Below are 23192 nucleotides of genomic sequence, written 5' to 3'. Positions count from 1 at the left end.
AGTTGTGATTAACTGTTTTTTTGAATGGCTAAAATCTTTGTGGTGAAGATACATTAAAGGTATGCTCGGCAACAATGAAGAACAAGCACCTCCATGACAGGATCATGTATCTGGAGGAAAACACAAGAAAACAATGTTGGGTTTGCTGTTCCATCCTTTTAGCTGGAGACTTGCATTCTGGCATTCTGATTATTGGCAGAGAAACCTTTGAGAATTGCTGTAGGGCATCCAGAGATTGGACACCCTATATCCACAAGGTGGACAGTGTCAGTCTTCTGTAGTGCCTCTACTTCATCAAAACTACCTGCCCCTCCACCTATCTTCATATCATCTGCAAACTTCATATCATTTGCATCAGTCTTCACTGTGGAAGACACTGGCAGTATGGTGGAAGCTCCAGGTGTCAGGGAGGATGAAGTGTGTGAAGTTACCATAGCTAGAGAGAATACTATATTCTGACATCATATTTGACCAATCAGAATGAACCACCTCACACTTATCTGGGTTGAATTCCATCTTTGTCCACATCTTAATTAAAGCTACACTGAAGTCTGGACCCGAATTGTCATGATGTTATCCTTGTGTGCCATTTAATAGTATTGTCGGTGACCCCTTCCCCTTGATGACAGATGGTAGGTGGATTGAACAGTAATTGGATGAAATCATTGTCCTTTTTTCTAGATTTTTAAAAATTTTTGTAGATGTTTTTGTTGTAGCTGTTTATAAATGTCATATTAAGTGAACTGAATTAGCTGAAGATTGGGTGATGGTTGTATTTAGGACTGGGCTGAGATCCATTATTCATATGACTAAAGATGATGCTGTAATTCATGCAATAAATTAACTTTTCCATTTGAAATCTTGTTTAAGTTTATCCTGCCAAATTAGATTTTGCATGTGCGTGTCTGCTAAGTGAATTGTGGTAGCTATAAGCCATTTTAAATCTTTCCAACAGACAAATGCTGCTTTATTCTCAGGAGGTGGGGGGAGATTGCAGCACCAATGAAGAGGACCTGTTCATTATGTAAGTAATTATCTTTGCATTGGGGGAGAGTAAAGAAATTTTAGACCTAATAGAGCTTTGACCAGCAACCAATCTGGACATTAGAAGTTTGAGAGGAGATGATTTCATTCAGCTCCTCTGCCCGAATAGAAAAAGGGAGCAGTGTGTCGCTGCAGTGAAATTGATCTTTGACCAGCAACCAATCCGCATTTGAGATTGATTAGCAACAGCAAATTAAAGGAAGGCAGGGCAACTGCAGTGGCCATCATCTGAGTGGATAGAGTCCGAGTGGAGAACTTGAGGCTTTTTCTCTTCGAGGCTACAGCGAAGAGAGGCTTCAGTCAGAGAAATCAAAGAAACAAAAGTATCTAGGTTTTCTTCCTTCCCTTCTTTATTACTCAGCTATGACAGTAGAGAGTCCAGGCAAGATAGTGGAATGCTCCTCTTGTAGGATGTGGAAAGGCAGGAAGACCTCCTGACCACTCAAACTGCAAGAAGTGCACCCAGCTGCAGCTTCTATTAATAAATATGTTAAGGAGTTAGAGCTGGAAGTAGTTGAACTCCAGACTACTTAGAGGCAGAAGGGGTGATAGATAGGACATAAAGAGAGGTAGTTACACTCAACGTGCCAGACACAGGAAACTAGCTGACAGTCAGAAAGGAAAGGGGTTAAGGAACCAGTACAGAGTATCCCTGTGGCCATCCCCCACAACAACAGGTCTATCACTTTGGATAACGTTGGTGGGTTTGATCTGACAGAGGAAAGTCACAGTTGTCAGTTCTCTGGCACTGGGTCTGGCTCTGTGACTCAGAAGAGATGGTGGGGCGGCAGAAGAAGAGGCACACTTTGGTGATAGGAGATTTGTTAGGGTGGTGGGAGGTTCTGTGGATAAGAACAAAATTTCCTGATGGCATGTTGCCTCCCAGCTGCCTGGGTCTGGGACATCTCGGATCGAGTCCTGACCATTCTTAAGTGGCAGGGTGAACAACCAGAGGTTGTGGTCCACTTAGGTACCAATGACATGGGTAGGACGATTGACGAGGAGTTCAGGGAGTTAAGTGTTAAGTTAAAGGGCAGGACCTCTGGGATTGACTGGATCGAAGTGGCTGGATGGGAGATGCCAGAGAGTAGTGGTGGATAACTGTTTGTCAGGTTGGAGGCCGGAGACTAGTGGTGTGCCTCAGGGAGCTGTACTGGGTCCAATGTTGTTTGTCATATACATTAATGATCTGGATGATGGGCTGGTAAATTGGATTAGTAAGTATGCAGATGATACTAAGGTAGGTGGTGTTGTGGATAATGAAGTATGTTTTCAAAGTTTGCAGAGAGACTTAGGCCAGTTAGAAGAGTGAGCTGAAAGATGGCAGATGGGAGTTTAATGCTGATAAGTGTGAGGTGCTACATTTTGGTAGGAATAATCCAAATAAGACATACATGGTAAATGGTAGGGCATTGAAGAATGCAGTAGAACAGAGTGATCTAGGAATACTGCTGCATAGTTCCCTGAAGGTGGAATCTCATGTGGATAGGGTGTTGTATGCTGGCCTTTATAAATCAGAGCATTGAGTATAGGAGTTGGGATGTAATGTTAAAATTGTACAAGGCATTGGTGAGGCCAAATTTGGAGTATTGTGTACAGTTCTGGTCACCGAATTATAGGAAAGATGTCAACAAAATAGAGTACAGAGAAGATTTACTAGAATGTTACCTGGGTTCCAGCACCTAAGTTGCAGGGAAAGGTTAAACAAGTTAGGTCTTTATTCTTTGGAGTGTAGAAGGTTGAGGGGGGACTTGATAGAGGTATTTAAAATTATGAGGGGGATAGATGGAGTTGACGTGGATAGGCTTTTTCCATTGAGAGTAGGGGAGATTCAAACAAGAGGACATGAGTTGAGAGGGGGCAAAAGTTTAAGGGTAACACGAGGGGGAATTTCTTTACTCAGAGTGGTAGCTGTGTGGAGCAAGCTTCCAGTAGAAGTGTAGAGGCAGGTTTGGTATTGTCATTTAAAGTAAAATTGGATAGGTATTTGGACAGGAAAGGAATGGAGGGTTATGGGCTGAGTGTGGGCCAGTGGGACTAGGTGAGAGTAAGCATTCAGCACAGACTAGAAGGGCCGAGATGGCCTGTTTCCGTGCTGTAATTGTTATATGTTTATATGATTGTGATCTCAGGATTGCTACCAGTGCCACGTGCTAGTGAGGCCAGAACTAGGAAGATTAATACGTTTAATATGTGGCTCAGGAATTGGTGTAGGAGGGAGGCCATAAGATTTTTGGATCATTGGGCTCTCTTCCAGGGAAGGTGGGGCCTGTACAGAAAAGATGGTTTGAACCTGAACTGGAGGAAGGTCTTTTAATACTGCATGGTGGAGTTTAAACAGAGGGATGGCTGGATCAGTTAGTGGAGAGGTAAGGCAAAGGTTGGTAAGACCTCCAACAAAGTCAGAAATCAAAAGGTTAACCATGGTGTGACTAGTGTCCTGAGCTGATTATATTTTAATGCAAGAAGTATCATAGGAAAGGCAGATGAACTCAACTAGTGAGGCATCATGGGTGGAACTGAGAAATAAGAAAGGCATGACCACATTAATGGGCTTATATTACAGACCACCCAGCAGTCCTAGGGATTTAGAAAAATAAATTTGTAAAGAGGTCACTGACTGTTGCAAGAAACATAAGGTTGATATAGCAGGTGATTTTAACTTTCCACATATTGACTGAAAATCCCACACTGTAAAAGGATTAGATGGGATAAAGTTTGTCAGATGTGCAGGAAAGTTTCCTTAATCAGCATGTAGAAGTTCCAATGAGTGAACATGCGGTACTGGATCTGCCATTAGGGAATGAGATGGCAGGTGACAGAAGTTTGTGTAAGGGAACATTTTGCATCCAGTGACCACAATGCCATTAGTTTTAGACTAAATATGCAAAGAGATAGGTCTGGTCCATGGGTTGAGATTCTAAATTGGAGAATGGCCAATTTTGATGGTATTAGAAAATGATCCAGCAAAGGTGTACTTGGAAAGTGAGAGGCCTTCAGAACGAAATTTTGAGTACAAAGATTGTATGTCCCTGTCAGAATAAAAAGCAAAGATAGTAAAAACAGGAAACCTTAGTTTTCTAGAGGTATTGATACCCTAGTTAAGAGTAAAAAGGAGGTGCATAGCACATATAGGCAAGTAGGAACTGTTAACGTACCCCGTAACTGGGTCACTTACCAGCAAAGATAGAGAGGTCCGTTGAAGTCTGATGGTACTATTTTTAAAAGTCTTTATTTATAAAGGGGCACAAAAATAAGGTTAATACAAACATTCAGATAATATACGTCGTCAATACGCAATCTAAAGCGCGGGTATAGTAATCATCAATAAGAAATCGCTCTATCATTTGTCTAGGGGATAAAATATTGTCCGATGGAAATATAAAAGTCACTCAGTTTCTGCAGGCTTCAGCCTTTGGGGACCGCTGGGTTTTCACTTGTTGGAGAGAGAGAGATTTGTGAGAAAAGAAACTTGCCCGGGTCTTTTGATGAGGCCAATCCGTTGAGTCGGGGGAGTTGGTTCCCCGTTATTAGTTCAAGAAAATCGTTTCTGTGGTACCCGCCACCGGCTCCCAGGCAAAGGGAAGCAAACGCACGTGGCTTCCTTCAAATGGCTGCCCGCTATTATGGGATCGCTAGCGTGTCTACTGCTGCGTCTGAGGGGGCTGTCCCTACAGCCCCTCTTTTATCCTGACTTGCAGGGTTGAAGATGTCAATCAGGTTGGTGGATGATGCAATCTTTCCCCGTCACCCAGCCCACTTTGCCCTGAAGGCTGTCACGTAGTATAGGATCGCAATCCACAAAGGTGTCTCCAAGAAACATTGGATATGTCCCGGGATTTTACATCGCCGGGGACGTGGCATCTTGCACGTCCCTCTCTCATTTCCTGGGTCTACTGACTCACCCTCCCTTTAGTGCTCTTGCGATTCTCACAAAGGAGGGGGCTGCGGTCATAACACCTCCCCCCTTAAAAGCATTTTTTACCAGCGGTTAAAAACGGAGTAGTACAGAGTCTTACAGGATTTTAGAATCTAACACAATACAAAAGCTTTTCTTTTCACTACAGAGCAATACAGTTATACATTTAATTCAGCTTCTAAACAGTTAACGATTACAGTGTCACTTCCTTTACTAGCTTAACATCTTGTACCTTACTAAAGTCTTATAGCATCAGACTTCAACTTAATAACCACCTATTTTTTTTTCTTCAGCAAACAAAACTAACGAGTTGTGATCCCCAACGGGGAGCCAGGCAGGCTTCCAAGGGGTTTGTCTTTATTATTCACATGCTTTGCTGAAATCCCGTACAACCGGCTGGGCTATTTAAAAATGGTGCCCTTCATTTGGCGTCTCTTTTCCAGTGAGTTCCTACGGGAGGAACTCGGGTAGTTTGGCGAGGTAAACTCCCGCCCGCCTCGTTCATAGGGGTTATTTTATCAACACCGTGTCCCAAACTTAGACCATTTCCACCCAATCCTTTAATTTTACACAGGTGGCTAGCCCTCTCGTCAGGACCCTTCAGGCGATTGGTTTTTAATTTGAACTCTTTGTTCAAGCAGCATTTCAGATTCTGCCTTGTCACACCCCATTCTGGAATAACAATAGGGTGGGGGGCCCCGGCATCTGTAAGCGATATGCAGGGTTTAAAATTTCTTCATTCGATTTGGGAACTGCAGATTTCCCGTTTCCTTCACTAATAATATTTATCTCCCCAGTTTGGAGCTCCGCATTAAGTTTCACCACCCCTTCGAGCACAAACCTCGGGGAACCCTCACTTCCCACGATTACCAGGGTTAACCCCTTTTCCACTGAACCAAGTCTATCTGACCCAAAAGGACGGCCGTCTCGTTCAGCTGAATCAAATACCTCAGACTTTTTCTGAGCTCCGTGACTAGGTTCAGGACCACGTGCAACCCCATCTTGGACACACTCAAACGGGACATTGACCTCTTCCAGGCTTTCAATACCCGTACCTTTTTCAAATTCTAAACTCCCCTGATCCTCCCAGTTTCTCTCTGGGCAACTCCCTTCCGGAGTAAACTCAACCCCATGGGCTGAAGCAACCTCATCTGCCAACCCAGCAGACTTCTTCAAGGCAAGGACACTCTTTTCATCTAGGACTGCCCTCATTTCATTGTCGGGAACACCTTTAGAATTTTCAACTTCGTCAAACAAGTCTGCCACACCAGACAGATCATCCATGTCCAACTCTGGACCTCTTAACCGCTCTAACGGTTCTTCATCTTTATTTTCTGCCTCTAGAACCTTGCCCCTCATTAAGGGAAGATCTACCTCCTCTCCCTTACCCTCTTTCACTTTGCTACTCTTCACTTTACCACCCTCTAAACCCTCGTGGCATAGGGTTAGTACAAACGTCTCAGCCAAATCGAAACTGGCCAGATTTAGACTGCTCTCGTTCTCAGCTGCCGCTCTCAACAGGCTGCGAGTGACTGCGCATGCGGGATAGCTCTTGGAAGCTAGGGGCGGAGCCTCAACACTCACAGGCGGTTTTATCAGTGTCATGGCTGCCCAAACCTTACCCCCGGCTAAATCGTTACCAAGAAGGACGTCCACGTCAGTTCTCGGGAATTCTGATGGCACCCCTATTTCAACTCTCTCACCTAGAGGGGGTCAGTTGTGCTGTGAGGATTACATTCCTTGACTTCTCTAGTGCCTTTAACACCATCCAGCCCAAGATCTTAAGGCACAAACTAACGGAGATGGGAGTAGACTCTCACATGGTGGATTGGATAGTGGACTACTTGACAGATAGACCTCAGTATGTGCGGTTGGGAGACTGTAGGTCTGACACGGTGGTCAGCAGCACAGGAGCGCCGCAGGGAACCGTACTCTCTCCGGTCCTGTTCACCCTGTACACATCAGACTTCCAATATAACTCGGAGTCCTGCCATGTGCAGAAGTTCGCTGATGACACGGCCATAGTGGGGTGTGTCAGGAATGGACAGGAGGAGGAGTATAAGAAACTGATACAGGACTTTGTGATATGGTGCAACTCAAACTACCTGCGTCTCAATATCACCAAGACCAAGGAGATGGTGGTGGACTTTAGGAGATCTAGGCCTCATATGGAGCCAGTGATCATTAATGGAGAATGTGTGGAGCAGGTTAAGACCTACAAGTATCTGGGAGTACAGTTAGACGAGAAGCTAGACTGGACTGCCAACACAGATGCCTTGTGCAGGAAGGCACAGAGTCGACTGTACTTCCTAAGAAGGTTGGCGTCATTCAATGTCTGTAGTGAGATGCTGAAGATGTTCTATAGGTCAGTTGTGGAGAGCGCCCTCTTCTTTGTGGTGGCGTGTTGGGGAGGAAGCATTAAGAAGAGGGACGCCTCACGTCTTAATAAGCTGGTAAGGAAGGCGGGCTCTGTCGTGGGCAAAGTACTGGAGAGTTTAACATTGGTAGCTGAGCGAAGGGCGCTGAGAAGGCTACGGTCAATTATGGATAACTCTGAACATCCTCTACATAGCACCATCCAGAGACAGAGAAGCAGTTTCAGCGACAGGTTACTATCGATACAATGCTCCTCAGACAGGATGAAGAGGTCAATACTCCCCAATGCCATTTGGCTTTACAATTCTACCGCCAGGACTTAAGAACTTTTTAAAAGCTATTATTAATGCTTTTTGAGATAGTGATTTAGATGCATATCATATTTTTTACTGAGTTAAGTATTGTATGTAATTAGTTTTGCTACAACAAGTGTATGGGACATTGGAAAAAAGTTGAATTTCCCCATGGGGATGAATAAAGTATCTATCTATCTATCTATCTATCTAACTGGTCCGCACACCAGCTCACAATCCATAATGACCTTGTGTAAGGACACCATTTCTATCCTTTTATTTATCCCCTTCACCGCCACCATTCTCGTCTTGCGACCAAACTCGAGTACCTTACTGCTGATCAACGACAGCTCAGCCCCCGTGTCTCTCCAGATTCGTACGGGAATTGGTGGGTCCCCCTTCCTCAAAGACACGGTCCCGTGTGACAGACAGGTCTCAGACCCTTCTCGTACTCTGTCTACCCAGGGCTCTCTTGTCGATTTACTGATTACCACGGCACATCCGATAGGGACCGCTGCTTTCCCTTTTCCCGTCTCCCTCCTCGAAGCAAAGCACCGAGACGCAACATGCCCGCTCTTCCCACAATTAAAACAGGTCAAGCCCGGAAATCTCTGGCCGTCTGGCCTTTCACCCTCAACCTTACCACTAGCTCCCGGCGGGACCTCTGCCTCAGCCGGCGGACTTTCTCGATCGTTCCCACGGTCTCTCGGGTAACTTTTTGTCGAGGAAAACTTTGTCTTGTGGGTTAGGGCATATTCATCTGCGAATCTAGCAAATTCTGATATGGACTTATTCGGCCTCTCATTCAAATACATCCGGATCTCCTCCGGAACACAACCTTTAAATTCCTCAATCAAAATTAACTTCCTGAGACGCCCATGATCCTCGCCCACTATTTCTGCGGTGCACCAACGGTCCAAGAGCACCCCCTTCTCATGGGCAAACTCGGTATACGTCTGATTCCACCCTTTCCGTAAATTTCTGAACTGTTGTCTATAGGCTTCAGGTACTAGCTCGTAACCACGGAGAATGGCCGCCTTTACTTGGTCATAATTCTCGTCCCCTTCCGTGGACAACGCCGCATATGCCCGCTGTGCCTTCCCTCTTAACACACTTTGTAACAACGCCACCCATTGTGCTCTGGGCCACTTCTGATTCACTGCCACCTTTTCAAAAAGCAAGAAATAACTATCAACATCCGTCTCCTCGAACGGGGGTACCAACCTCAACGCCCGACTAACATGAAACCGCTCCTCTCGGTCCGACCCCTGACTTCGTGGCTCTTGCTTTAACTTCTCCATCTCCAAGGCATGTTTCCTCTGTCTCTCTGCATCCCTCTCCTTCTCGGCCCTTTCCTTCTTCTCAGCTGCTTCCAGCTCTTTTAGCTGAAGTTCATGCTTTCTTTGCTTCTCAGCTCTTTCCTGCTCCCTGTCTTTCTCTCGGCTGCTTCCAGCTGCTTTAACTTAATTTCATGTTCCCACCTTAATTTCTCCAACTCTAACTGAGCCATCCCACTAGCTGGTACCTTTTCAGGGATATTTTCCAATACCTCAGCTGCAAACACCTTCTTCTCAATGTAATACTGAGTCATGGCCCTTCGCACCTCCTGCTTTTTCATTGACGACCTCAGCTCTGTGAGGTTTAACCCCTTCGCCAAATTTTCCAAGTCTGATTTGGTGGCTGCCTCTAGCTGGGTTTCCCCATAAATTCATCCACGTCCATCTTAGCTGGTTTCCCGTCTGGCTACCCGCGTACCAGATCCAAGTTTGGACTTACAATCCCGATTCACTGGCCCTCAATTTTGGTATCAAATCCTGAGAGGAGATCCCCAAGTTGTTACGTACCCCGTAACTGGGTCACTTACCAGCAAAGGTAGAGAGGTCCGTTGAAGTCTGATGGTACTATTTTTAAAAGTCTTTATTTATAAAGGGGCACAAAAATAAGGTTAATACAAACATTCAGATAATATACGTCGTCAATACGCAATCTAAAGCGCGGGTATAGTAATCATCAATAAGAAATCGCTCTATCATTTGTCTAGGGGATAAAATATTGTCCGATGGAAATATAAAAGTCACTCAGTTTCTGCAGGCTTCAGCCTTTGGGGACCGCTGGGTTTTCACTTGTTGGAGAGAGAGAGATTTGTGAGAAAAGAAACTTGCCCGGGTCTTTTGATGAGGCCAATCCGTTGAGTCGGGGGAGTTGGTTCCCCGTTATTAGTTCAAGAAAATCGTTTCTGTGGTACCCGCCACCGGCTCCCAGGCAAAGGGAACCAAACGCATGTGGCTTCCTTCAAATGGCTGCCCGCTATTACGGGATCGCTAGCGTGTCTTCTGCTGCGTCTGAGGGGGCTGTTCCTACAGCCCCTCTTTTATCCTGACTTGCAGGGTTGAAGATGTCAATCAGGTTGGTGGATGATGCAATCTCTCCCCGTCACCCAGCCCACTTTGCCCTGAAGGCTGTCACGTAATATAGGATCGCAATCCACAAAGGTGTCTCCAAGAAACAATGGATATGTCCCGGGATTTTACATCGCCGGGGACGTGGCATCTTGCACGTCCCTCTCTCATTTCCTGGGTCTACTGACTCACCCTCCCTTTAGTGCTCTTGCGATTCTCACAAGGGAGGGGGCTGCGGGCATGACACCTGCGATTCTCACAAAGGAGGGGGCTGCGGTCATAACAGAACAAATGAATTGCTTATGGACTACTAGAAATACAAGAGAACATTTAAGAAAGAAATCAGGAAGACTAAAAGAAGGAATGAGGTTGTTCTAGCAGACAAAGTGAAGGAAAATCTTAAGGGATTCTACAGGTATGTTAAGAACAAAATGATTTTAAGGGACAAAGTTGGTCCTCTGGAAGACCAGAATGGCTTTCCATATGTGGAGCCAAAACAGATGGGGGAGATGGCAAATGCATTCTTTGCATCTGTATTTACTCAGGAGACTGATACAGGGTCTATAGAAGTGAGGCAAAGTGGCATCAAGTTCATGGACCTTACAGAGATTACAGAGGAGGAGGTGCTTGCTGTCCTGAGGCATTTCAGGGTAGATAAATCCCCAGGGCCTGACAAGGTGTTCTCTTGGGCTCTATTCAGGAGGCAAATGCAGAAATTGCTGGGACCCTAGCAACAGGACAGGGATAACCAATAATTTTCTGCTGTTTAAAAAAGACTCTGAACAGAAACCAGGAAATTATGGGCCAGGGAGTCCAATATCAGTTGAGGGAAAGTTATTGGAAAGTATTCTAAAGGACCGGATTTAAGACCATGAGATATAGGAGCAGAATTAGGCCATACAGCCCATGGAGTTTGTTCCACCATTCCATCATGGCTGATCCCAGATCCCACTCAACCCCATACACCTGCCTTCTTGCCATATCCTTTGATACCCTAGCCAATCAGGAGACTATCAACTTCTGCCTTAAATATACCCAGGAACTTGGCCTCCACTGCAGTCTGTGGCAGAGCATTCCACAGAATCCCTGCTCTGTGGTTTAAAAAAAAATCCACTTTACCTCTGCTGTATGAGTATTTCCGATATATGAGTATTTGGATATTCACGGACCGATTAAGGATAGTCAGCATGACTTAGTGCATGGCAGGTCATGTCTAACTAATCTTAGTTTTTCGAGAAAATTACCTGGAAAGTGGATGAGGCCAAGGCAGTGGATGTTGTCTTCTTGGATATTTGACAAAGTCCTACATGGGAGGCTGGTCAGGAAAGTTTGTTCGCTCAGCATTCAGGATGAGGTAGTAAATTGGATTAGCTATTGGTTTTGTGGACAAAGCCAGAGAGTGATAGTGGAGGGTTGACTCTCTGACTGGAGGCCTGTGACTAGTGGTGTGCTGCAGGGATCAGTGCTTTGTCCATTGTTGCTTGTTAGCTATATCAGTGATCTGGATGATAATGTGATTAACTGGATCAGCAGATTTACGGATGACACCAAGATTAGGGTTGAACTAAACACTGAAGAAGGCTATCATGGCTTGCTGAGGGAAAAATAGATGAAAAATGGCAGATGGAATTTAATGTAGGTACAGTGGCATGCAAAAGTTTGGGAACCCCAAGAGCTTTGAGCACTCATAACTTTTACCAAGGTCTAAGACCTTAATTAGCTTGTTAGGGCTATGGCTTGTTCACAGTCATTGTTGGGAAAGGCCAGGTGATGCAAATTTCAAAGCTTTATAAATACTCTGACTCCTCAAACCTTGTCCCAACAATCAGCAGCCATGGGCTCCTCCAAGCAGCTGCCTAGCACTCTGAAAATTAAAATAAATGATGCCCACAAAGCATGAGAAGGCTATAAGAAGATAGCAAAGCATTTTCAGGTAGCCGTTTCCTCCGTAATGTAATTAAGAAATGGTAGTTAACAAGAACGGTGGAGGTCAAGTTGAGGTCTGGAAGACCAAGAAAACTTTCGGAAAGAGCTGCTTGTAGGATTGCTAGAAAGGCAAATCAAAACCCCTGTTTGACTGCAAAAGACCTTCAGGAAGATTTAGCAGACTCTTGAGTGATGGTGCACTGTTCTACTGTGCAGCGAATCCTGCACAAATATGACCTTCATGGAAGAGTCATCAGAAGAAAACATTTCCTGCATCCTCACCACAAAATTCAGCATCAGAAGTTTGCAAAGGAACATCTAAACAAGCCTGATATATTTTGGAAACAAGTCCTGTGGACTGATGAAATTAAAATTGAACTTTTTGGCCGCAATGAGCAAAGGTATGTTTGGAGAAAAAAGGGTGCAGAATTTCATGAAAAGAACACCTCTCCAACTGTTAAGCATGGGGCTGTATTGATCATTCTTTTGGTCTTGTGTTGCAGCCAGTGGCACAGGGAACATTTCACTGATAGAGGGAAAAATTACCGTAGATTCCGGATTTTAAGCCGCTACTTTTTTCCCACATTTTGAACAGCTTTGAACACTGCGGCCTTTACTACGGTGCGGCTAATGCATGATTTTTTTTATGCCGCCAAAAACATTTTGCCTCGTAACAGTAGACCAATAAAATTGATGAGTAGTTCACAGAGGTCCAATGAAATTGTACGATAAATCAAGCGCACTTTCACAATTAAATTATTGTAAATCAGTCATTTGTACTCACCCTCATCAACATGGAAAACACCCGAAGAAAAGCATTGTGCTGCCTTTTTGGCAGTTATTTAGTTTATAATATTTTCGCTTAGTAATTCATTTGTTAGTATGTTTTCTGTACTACAGCCCGGAATGCTAGACATTACATTTGGTTTCGCCGCGTCTTGTGGGAAATACCGGTTTGCGATAAACGGGAAGGTGGGGGGGGGGGGGGAGCGGCGGAGCCAAAACGCTGCTTTTAAGTTAAAGGCGATCAATAACTTTTCCTGGTAGGCTGCAGTATATATATTTTTACCAGTCGCTAGGAGATATTGGAATATATATGCAACGTAATTTGTGTGTTACCGATACGTATGTATATTTAAAAGTAGCCGTATTACAGGCACGGTTCGAAAAAAAACATTTGCAATATGTATTTGTTTGTTACCATATGGATTTAATTAAAAGTTAAAAAATCCTCACGTGTAATATCTTTCTGTGTAAATATCTCATATTACAACGTGGGACACCTGCGGCCTAAAATCCGGTGCGGCCTGTACAAGTACAAAATTGATTTTCTTTCTAAAATTAGAGCCAACGGCTTTTAATCAGGTGCGCTCTGTAGTGCGAAATCTACGGTAATTCAGTTAAATACCAGCAAATTCTGGAAGCAAACATCACATCGTCTGTTTAAAAAAAAAAGCTGAAGATGAACAGAAGATGGCTTCTACAACAGGATGATGATCCTAAACACACATCAAAATCCACAATGGACTACTTCAAGAGGCGCAAGCTGAAGGTTTTGCCATGGCCCTCACAATCCCCGACCTAAATATCATCGAAAATCTGTGGATAGACCTCAAGAGCAGTGCATGCAAGACGGCTCAAGAATTTCACAAAACTAGAAGCCTTTTGCAAGGAAGAATGAGCGAAAATCCCCCAAACAAGAATTGAAAGAATCTTAGCTGGCTACAGAAGGAGCTTACAAGCTGTGATACTTGCTAAAGGGGGTGTTACTAAGTACTGACCATGCAGGGTGCCCAAACTTTTGCTTCGGGCCCTTTTCCTTTTTTGTTATTTTGAAACTGTAAAAGATGGAAATAAAAAAGTAATTTTGCTTAAAATATTAAATAAATATGTCATCTTTAACTTTATGCCTTTTGGAAATCAGGTCATCTTTTACTCGCTTAGCTATTCACAGTAACAGAAATTTTGACATGGGGTACCCAAACTTTTGTATGCCACTGTAAGTGCAAGGTTTTGCACTTTGGTAGAACCAACTATGGTTGATTTTACACAATGAATGGTAGGGCGCTGAGGAGTGTGGTGGGATCTGGGAATATAGGTACATAATTCATTGAAAATGGCATCACAGGTAGACATCGTCATAAAGAAAGCTTTTGGCTGAATGACCTTCATAAATCAATGTATTGAGTACAGAAGATGGGATGTTATGTTGAAATTATATAAGATGTTGGTGAAGCCTGATTTGGAGTATTGTGTGTAGTTTTGGTTACCTACCTATAGGACAGGTGTAAACAAGGTTTGAAAGAGTGCAGAGAAAATTTACAAGGATGTTGCCAGGTTTGGAGGAAAGGTTGCGTAGGTTAGGGCTATTCTTTAGAATGCAGAAGATTGAGAAGAGATTTGAGAGGTATACAAAATTATGAGGAGTATTGATAGGGTAAATGCAAGTTGGGTTTTTCAACTGAGCTTGGGTGAGACTACAACTAGAGTCATGGGTTAAGGGTGAAAGGTGAAAAGTTTAAGTGGAACATGAGGGGGAAACTTACTCAGAGGGCCATGAGAGTGTGGAATGAGCTGCCAGCATAAGTAGTGCATGTGGACTTGATTTTAACGTTTTAAGAGAAGTTTGGATAGGTACATGGATAGGGGTATGTCCAGGTACCGGTTGTTGGGAGTAGGCTGTTTAAATGGATCGGCATGGACTAGATGGGGCAAAGGGCCTGTCTGTGCTGTACTTCTCTATGATCTATGCAATTCAGGAAAGTTAGCATAAATTAATTCTCACAAAACATACAGGCTCGAATAAATTTGATCAGTGCCATTTTATTTTTAAAAAATGGCATGGCACTTCATGTTTTATGGCACAGCTTTGTAAGACAATTAGTAATGCAGAATTGCATTTAATTATGTTATTTTGCAGAAAGTAAATAAAAGGTTATTGGAACCAATATGAACTTTCAATAATGGAGAATATAGGTAGATCAGAATATTGCCTGTAAGGTTGAAAGGTAAATAATACAAATATCTTGGAGTGAAGCAGAGCTCCTCTTTCAAGATTTTCTGAGAATTAATCCTTCCCTATGTTGCTGGGATTTTCTGGTGAACCAGATTTTTTGTCAGTGAGATGTTGCTGAAGCACTTGCACATGGCCTGTATTGTCGAAGCCACACTCAGCTTGGACAAACACCTTGTATTCTGTCTGGGTAACCTCCAACCTGATGGCATGAGCATCAATGTTTTGAACTTCCGGTAATGCCTCCCACTCCTTCACCATTCCTCATCCTCTTTTCCCTCTCTCATCTTATCTCCTTGCCTGCCTATCTCCTCCCTCTGGTGCTCTTCCCCCATCTTTCTTCCATGGCCTTTGGTCCTCTCCTATAAGACTCCTCCTTCTCTAGCCCTGTATCTCTTTCTCCAATCAAACTCCCAGCTCTTAACTTCATTCCTCCCTCTCCTGGATTCACCTATCACCTTGTGTTTCTCTCTCCCTACCCCCCACTTTTAAAATCTACTCCTCATCATTTTTCATTCAGTCCTGCCAAACGGTCTTGGGCCAAAATGTTAACGGTACTGTTTTTTCACAGATGCTGCTTGGCCTGCTGAGTTCCTCCAGCATTTTGTATGTGTTGCTTGGATTTCCAGCATCTACAGATTTTCTCTTGTTTGTGTAAGCACTTGCACACATTTGTTGCCTTTAAATCATTTGACAAGCAAGTTAATCCATTTTATTTTTGATAATTTCTTGCAGGTTCTTCATGGAACAGAATAATCGCATTTTTCAAATGTTGTTGGAAGTTTCAGCATGCCAAGATAAAACACTAACAGCTGACCATGTAAGGAGTATGGGGCTGGACCCCCAGGGGGATCGCATCTTCTTGATGGACCTGCTTGAGGTTTATGGGATTGATGTAATGCTGGTTATTGACAATCCCTGTTGTCCATGATCCAGGACTTGTGAACTGCTGTACAAACTAGACGGGTCCAAGATACTAATTGAATTGATATGTAACATTTAAAAAAATATATAGAAACCAAGTGCAATTGTACCATGGCACACAACAATTTCTTGAGCTATGCCCAGGGCAGTTCACAAACCACTAGTTTTCTCCCTTTTCCATTGTCAAAATACTTAAAGACTTTGAAGAATTAATCTATGGGATAAATCAGGATGGCTTCACTGCAAGAAAAGCTCATTTGAAGGAGTTTTTTTATATAGCAAGTGTTCTTGATTATTGCCTTCTGTTGACAAAGGCTAATGTGATTTTTTTTTTGGTTGCCATTTTGTGACTTGTACAGTAGCAGTTATATGGTATATGCACATGTGGACTTTCACGCACATACAGAAATCCATTTCCAGTGCACAGAGACACCGTACTTTTCCACTGAATTGCAGGGAGATGCCTTTTTGTATTGCTCTTCAGCCAAGATTGGATTCTACTTTTTGGAAAGTTGTTTAGTTTGATTTCATATGGCCACCACTAAGCTGTGTTGACTAGTTACATGGTATTGGCAATCACCCACTCATTCTTAAAGTGAAGATTTTGACCACTAAATAATGAGGTGCACTGTAGCATGATAATTAAGAAAGAAATAATTTCATTGAGCTTCCATTTTAAATATTGTACCATCAGACTTTTAAATTGACCCTGAATATAGCCTCTAGTTTTGTTATCATTACTTCACCTGTTGCAGGTAACTTTATAATGTTACGTGCAGGTAAATTTCACCAATTACCACATTTCAAAGCATTACAAATTATTGTTCTGAATGCGATTTGAATCATACCATTTCAGAGATAAAGAACGGAAGACATTTGGTGTCACAGTCCAGTTGTCATTAAACATCTGTTTAGTAATTGGTTTATAGGTCCGGTTAAATCTTGTAATTTATTATTGAATAGAAGCTGCAAGGTAATATTGGAGCATGTTGGCAAAAGGTTCACTTAATTGATCAAGTTGGAAAATGTTTCTCAGTATTACTTTTAAGGCCATTAGGAAAGCAAGTAATAAGATTCATTTTTTTAAACTAGTATTAGCATCTTTGTTCATTTTGTATGAAGGCATGTTCAGTATTGTGCTAGAAGTTATCCTCCTGTTGGTAGAGTTGTTTGCAATTTTTTGCTGCTTTGACATTGTTTATTGGATGAGTAATAAAAGTGACCAAGTAACAAAGCTAAATTATAAATGATTTTATAGCAATTGAAGGAATGATGAAGCCTTATGTCAGGAAATTAAATAAGGTGTGATGGAAAATGCCGGATGTCAATTGTGAGTGTGCGCTCATCTCTCCTCAGTGTATTTTTGTAAGAATGAAAACATGAAAATTGGAACTGATGGTTGAGGAGACAACTTCACTTCAGCAAGTACTAAGAAACATTAGTGGAACTCCAAATTAAACAAGGTAAATTATAGGCCAATTAGATTAAAAGCCAAAATAGCTTAAAATTATTTCTTGTCCAGTCTGATTACAGCCTAGTTACTGGTTACCTAATTTTAAAACCAATAAACAAATTGATAATGTGTTAGAAAGATTCACAAAAGTAATATCAGGAATCAGAGATTAATTATGAGACTCAAGAAATTATTTTCTCCTCCCACCGGGAAGCAAAAAAGTGCAAAAGAAAGTCTGATAAAAGTACTTAAAATTAAGTGATAGTGTTTATTAATAAATCAGTTTAAGATCATCACAGAAGTGTCTGCAGGCAGTTGCTAATAATACAAATAATCAGAAACGTTCAGAATGAGAATAGAAAATACAGTAGAAATGAATAAATTTGTCAAATGAATTGGATGTAGTGGATAAACAACTGACATGAGAATAGTTTTCTTTGGTGTGAATAGTTTTAGCAAGGACATTGGTAAAAGCTACTGCAGTGATTAAATTTTCCAGATATACAAAGCAGTATGGTAACAGCTTATAAAAGAATTGAACCTTTAGATGGAGCTCAATTTAAAAATTTGATCACTTTCATTAATTTTATTGTTACTGAAGCAATACACAGTGGATCATGGGAAATGTATTAGTAAAAATGTAAAATGAGTATTTCTTGTGTGGTTATCAACCACCTTTTTGTCTGTCAGTGTGAGACTGTCAATATAGTAAAGTGCAATAGACTTATCAAAGGTATTTGTATAATTTAAGTTCATACCTAAAGTATTAATTTACATTCCCCATAACTGCTCAAAATTAAATTAGTCTTTCGGATTTTTTAACTGATTTTTGTATTGGTTACTTTTACTGAAGGATGTTGACACCACCTAAAGGTTCAGAAAATATAAACCTGCACTACTACATATGCTGCTGACCTTGTATAAAAACATAATTTTAACAATTTACCATTGATGTTGAATAGTGTATAGCAGTTTTTTTGTTATCTATTGAGTGCAAGCTTCACATTTTCCATATTTAGAATTGTTTCTATTATCCAATAAGTTTGTTTGTTTTTTGAAGTGAAATTTTACTTCAGGTGTGCAATCAAGGTTATGTTCTCTTGTTTGAAGTTGAGATAAACATACTATAAAATAAAGATATAGGTCCATTACAGATATGTTCCAATGGTGAGCCACACCTGATGCATTTTTAAGTGTGCAATAGTAAAAGTGGGAGGACGTTACTTAATGCTGAACTGATAGTACATTGAACATTGCTGTGCTGCACTTTGAAATGACTACAGGACTTGACACCTACTTGTGCATTTAATCCTTGTAATTCTTATGATTTTGCTTAATTCATGGTTGGCCTGTTTCGCTAGGTCTGAAGGTAACTTTTGGAAATATTTAGTTAAACTTGTGTATGCTACTGCCTCACGCATGGGAGAGAATAGACACCGAAAGTTTTATCCATCTGTGCTGTGGTGGCATGGTTTATCTGTGGGTCTGTTCTGTTAAATTAGTTTTGGGAGCTATAGTTAAGCATTGCACGTGCTTTTTTAAATGATACCAGTGGTGATGTTTACATCTATCAATTCAGTTCAGCAACCAAATTAGCTATTTTGCTGCCTTATTTAAAAATTACTTCGACAGCTGGCTATATTTTTTTAATGCTAATATCAGTAAAAGCAAAGCATTAATTCTTTATCACTCCATTGTTTTAACATGAGCCAACACTTTTTGATGTCAAAATCATGCTATTAAGCAGTAATAACTAACATGTAAATATGATCAGTGATGTGAGGGAGTGAGAGAGTGCAAGTTAAGCCTGAAGTGCGACAATTCAGTTGGAGTAAGTGTGATGTTGCATTTAACCTTCCAAAAATCTGTCCTTGCAAAGCAGATACAAGTTCTCATCATCTACTCAGGTTTTTTATTTTCAGTGATATTCACCCTAAATTTAGATCAAAGATATACAGGAGATTTATAAGATAAGACTTGATTTGGGCATGAAGATTGTTTGTACATTCTTTTTCATTTTAAATCTTTTTGTTGCACTTCTCTTTGGTTTGTCTATGGATGTCAGTGTCCTTTTTCTGCATTTGTAGATGTTTTTCCATCTCATTACACTGCCCAGATGTATCATTATGCCCAACCATTGTGCATCTGCAATAATACTGAATCTGCCTCAGGCACTGCCTAAGAGATAAGCAAAGAAATCTAATTCTATGAGGTAATATTGTAATTCTTTTCCAGATATGGTATGATGTAGACATCAACATCTTTAATAAAACATTCCTAAAACTGTATAATACTAAACAGTTAATATATTATTTTAAGTTGCTTTATTCTGAACTGTAAAATGTGTTATTAAATAAATCCAAGAAGCTGAGGTCAGTAAATAATTCTGTGACTTTGTAAAGTGTTTCTGTCCAGTACTAATAGATGTAGTTTACGCTAGATGAAGCAGAAACATTTAGAATTGATGCACCAGTCTGTGCTATTGCTTTGTAATGACTTCTTTGTTGAGGAAGCTGTAAATCTTCAGCCTTTGTCCAGTGTGGAGACTGCTTTGGTTCTTGGATATCAGGATCTTGATTAGGTTTATTATGGCAGACTTTAATTTGTCTTGGGTTATTAATGAGGTAAGAAAAATTTGATATTTAAAATAAATACTAATTATCAATGTATTCGTGTGATAATCGGCCCTCTTTCACTCTTGCCTCCACTCTTTATATGCACTTGTTACAGAATGATTAGTGGTGATAAATTTGCTCAACAGGTTCTAAAATATATGCTTGTTGAAATGCGTCAGTTTTAATTTGTGTTAAACATAATCAAAGTGCAAATGGCATTTGATGAAAGAGACTGAAGTAGGGGAACATCTATATTGCCACTGGCCTGCCAGGAACATGGTGGAAATTAGGCTCTTGATCTATCTGTTATGCACTTAAATATAAAGTTTTGAAGAACTTTTGTTAATCTGCTTAAAACGCTGGATTCAGAATTGTTGTATTAACCAGTGATAATGTTCTAAAGCTAAATACTGCAGATGCTGGAAATCTGAAATAAAAACATTACCAGATGCAGTCAGGTCAGTCAGTATCTGCAGAGAAAGGACTTGTTGGATCCCTAATGTTTCAAAAGAAACTTGTTTAGATCTGTTGAGTATTTTTAATATTTTATACATTTAGATAAGAAATGTAGAGATCTTTGTTCAGTTGTTGCATAAAACACACTGTGAAGATTGTGTGTTCTTTACTGATGGGAGTTGAGAGACAACGGACAATTTGGACTTAAAAAGAAAACTGCTGTCAAGGTTATTAAAAATGTACTTTTAAAATAATAGGTATATGTGAAGGAATGTAAATTTCTCACTGTCTTCTGTTAATTTTGTACTCTGTAAATCTGAATAGATGTGCCTAATATATTTTCTAATTAAAAGTTCTGTAGTAAATCTTGTCAGAAGTGATGTATTCTTGCCACACTGATATTTCTGTTTGAGCCACATTATGCACTTGTAAAAGAGCCCCAGTTTTAAGTGGGCCTGTTACAACATGCTGTGAATGTATAGCACTATATTAAAATATACTTCAGCTTTAGTCTACTTACCATTTGTGTGCCTTTAATATATTCGGAAACAGTTGGTGAGGATGACTCCAAAGATAATGCAGATCGGAAATCTTCAATGTTTGATTCTGTTAGACTATTAGTGTTGTACATCAATACCATGAGAATGAGCACCACCCTAATTTTTGTTCTCTGATCTCATTGGGACTTGAGTCTGTGAGATTCAGACTTCATTGGGAATGCTATCAACCACAAATCTGGCAGGTTTCTATCAGATGGATGTGAGTGAAATATCAACTTCAGTTTCCCTCTTTTTTTAAAAAAAAAAGTGGGATGGGGAAGGCAAGACGGTATTTACATAGCCATTTGTTATGAGATGCTTTGTGATCATGGAGCTTTATTGGTGTTACATGAGGATTGTAAATGCTTTGAAAATGCATCTAAAATGAGTTTGCAGATGCCAGATACTTTATTAGAAAAGCTACATTTTAGGTAACAAGGTTGTAATGAGGATTCATCTCCATTTTTCAGAAAATTCCATTATGTTTGGAATCTGGAACCATTAGCCTGAGGGAATGGTGGAGGCAGATACTCTCACAACATTGAAAAATTATGTAGTTGAGTGCTTAAAACACCAGGTCAATGAGGGTTATGGGCCAAGTGCTGGAAAATGAGACTAGTATTGAGAGGAATACACACAAAACATTGGGGTATTTATGAAAATTTAAACAGTTGATGTTTCGGGCTGAGATCCTTCAGGACTGGAAGGGAAGGGAGAAGATACCAGAATAAAAAGAAGGAAGGAGGACTAGCTAGAAGGTGATGGGTGAAGCCAGGTGGGTGAGAAAGGTAAAGGGCTGGAGAAGAAGGAATCTGATGGGAGAGGAGAGTGGACCATAGAAAGGGAAGGAGGGGCACCGGGCGAGGTGGTAGGCATATGAAGAGAAGAGGTAAGCCAGAGTAGGGAATAGAAGAGGTAAGGGAAGAATTGCCAAAAGGAGAAATTAATGTTCATGCCATAAAGTTGGAAGCTACTTAGATGGAATATGAGCCATCCTGAGAGTGGCCTCATTGTGGTAAAAGAGGAGGCCATGGACTGACATGTCAGAATATAAACCATTAGCCACCAGGACATGGCACTTTTGGCAAATAGAATGGGGGTGCTCAACAGAGCAGTTCCCCATTTTATATTAGGTTTCACCAACGCAGAGGAGGCTGCATTGCGAGCACCGGATACAATAGATGAACCCAAACAATTTGTAGGTGAGGTGTTGCCTCACCTGGAAGGACTGTTTGGGGCCATGATGGAGGTGAGTGGACAGGTATGGCATTTCTATTGCTTGCAGGGATAGTTGATGGGGGGAGATTGGTGGGGAAAGATGAATGGACAAGGGAATCATGGAGGGAGTGATCCCTGTGGAAAGCAGCGAGTGGGGGTGGGGTAGGTAAAGTTGAGTTTGGTGGTAAGATCCCATTGAAGATGCTGAAAGTTATGGAGGCTGATATGTTGGATGCGGAGGTTCATGGGGCGGTAGTTGACTACAAGAGGAACTTTATCCCTGTTAAGGTGGCAGAAAGATGGAGCAGGTACAGATGTTGGGAAATGGATGAGATGTGGGTGAGAGCAGCATCAAAGATGGAGGAATGGAAGCCCCGTTCTTTGAAGAAGGGGGGCATTTCTGATATCCTGAAAAGGAAAGCCTCAACCTGGGATGAAGGAACTGGAGGGAAAAAAAGGAATGGCATTGTTACAGGAGACCTGGTGGGAAGAGTTATAGACAAGATAACCATGGAGACAGATCAAGAAAGGGGAGAGAGGTGTCAAAAATGGAGTAAGTGAATTTAAGGGGCAGGGTGAAAGTTGATGAAATTGACAAGCTCAGCATGGGTGCGTGAAGTCAATATAGTGCAAAGAGAATTAGGGAGCATTGCCATGGAAGGCTTGGTACATAGACTGTTCTACATAGCCAACGAAAAGACAGGCATAGATGGGGCCCATGCAGGTACCCATGGCTACCCTTTGTGCTTGGAGGAAGTGGGGAGGAGCTGAAGGAGACATTGTTGAGGGTGAGAACCATTTCTACCACATGGAGGAGGGTGGTGATGGAGGTTACCTAGTTAAGTCTTTTGTTGAGAAAGAAGCAAAGAGCTTTAAGGCCTACTTAATGGGGGATAGAAGTGTATAAGGACTGGACATTGATGATGGGGGGAAAAAAGGCGGTTTGGGTCAGGGAATTGAAAGTTGTTGAGATTGAGAGTATGTGAAGTGTCATGGATGTAGGCAGGAAGGGATTAA

At 41.6% G+C, this 23192-nt stretch overlaps 1 protein-coding gene across 1 annotated transcript in view; it reads left to right on the top strand.

The window, feature by feature from the left end:
• dennd11 (DENN domain containing 11) overlaps positions 1-20783 on the top strand; it is a 51517-nt gene extending 30734 nt beyond the window's left edge. The window contains exons 8-9 of the mRNA XM_073059394.1: positions 956-1024; positions 15706-20783. Of these exons, the coding sequence (XP_072915495.1) occupies positions 956-1024; positions 15706-15901 (265 nt within the window). The 3' untranslated portion in view covers positions 15902-20783. The remainder of the gene's footprint in view (positions 1-955; positions 1025-15705) is intronic.
• The last annotated feature ends 2409 nt before the right edge of the window (positions 20784-23192 follow it).

The sequence above is a fragment of the Hemitrygon akajei genome, chromosome 10 (assembly GCF_048418815.1).
Source record: "Hemitrygon akajei chromosome 10, sHemAka1.3, whole genome shotgun sequence".
NCBI classification, from domain to species: domain Eukaryota; kingdom Metazoa; phylum Chordata; class Chondrichthyes; order Myliobatiformes; family Dasyatidae; genus Hemitrygon; species Hemitrygon akajei.
This window is presented reverse-complemented; position numbering and strand designations above follow the sequence as displayed.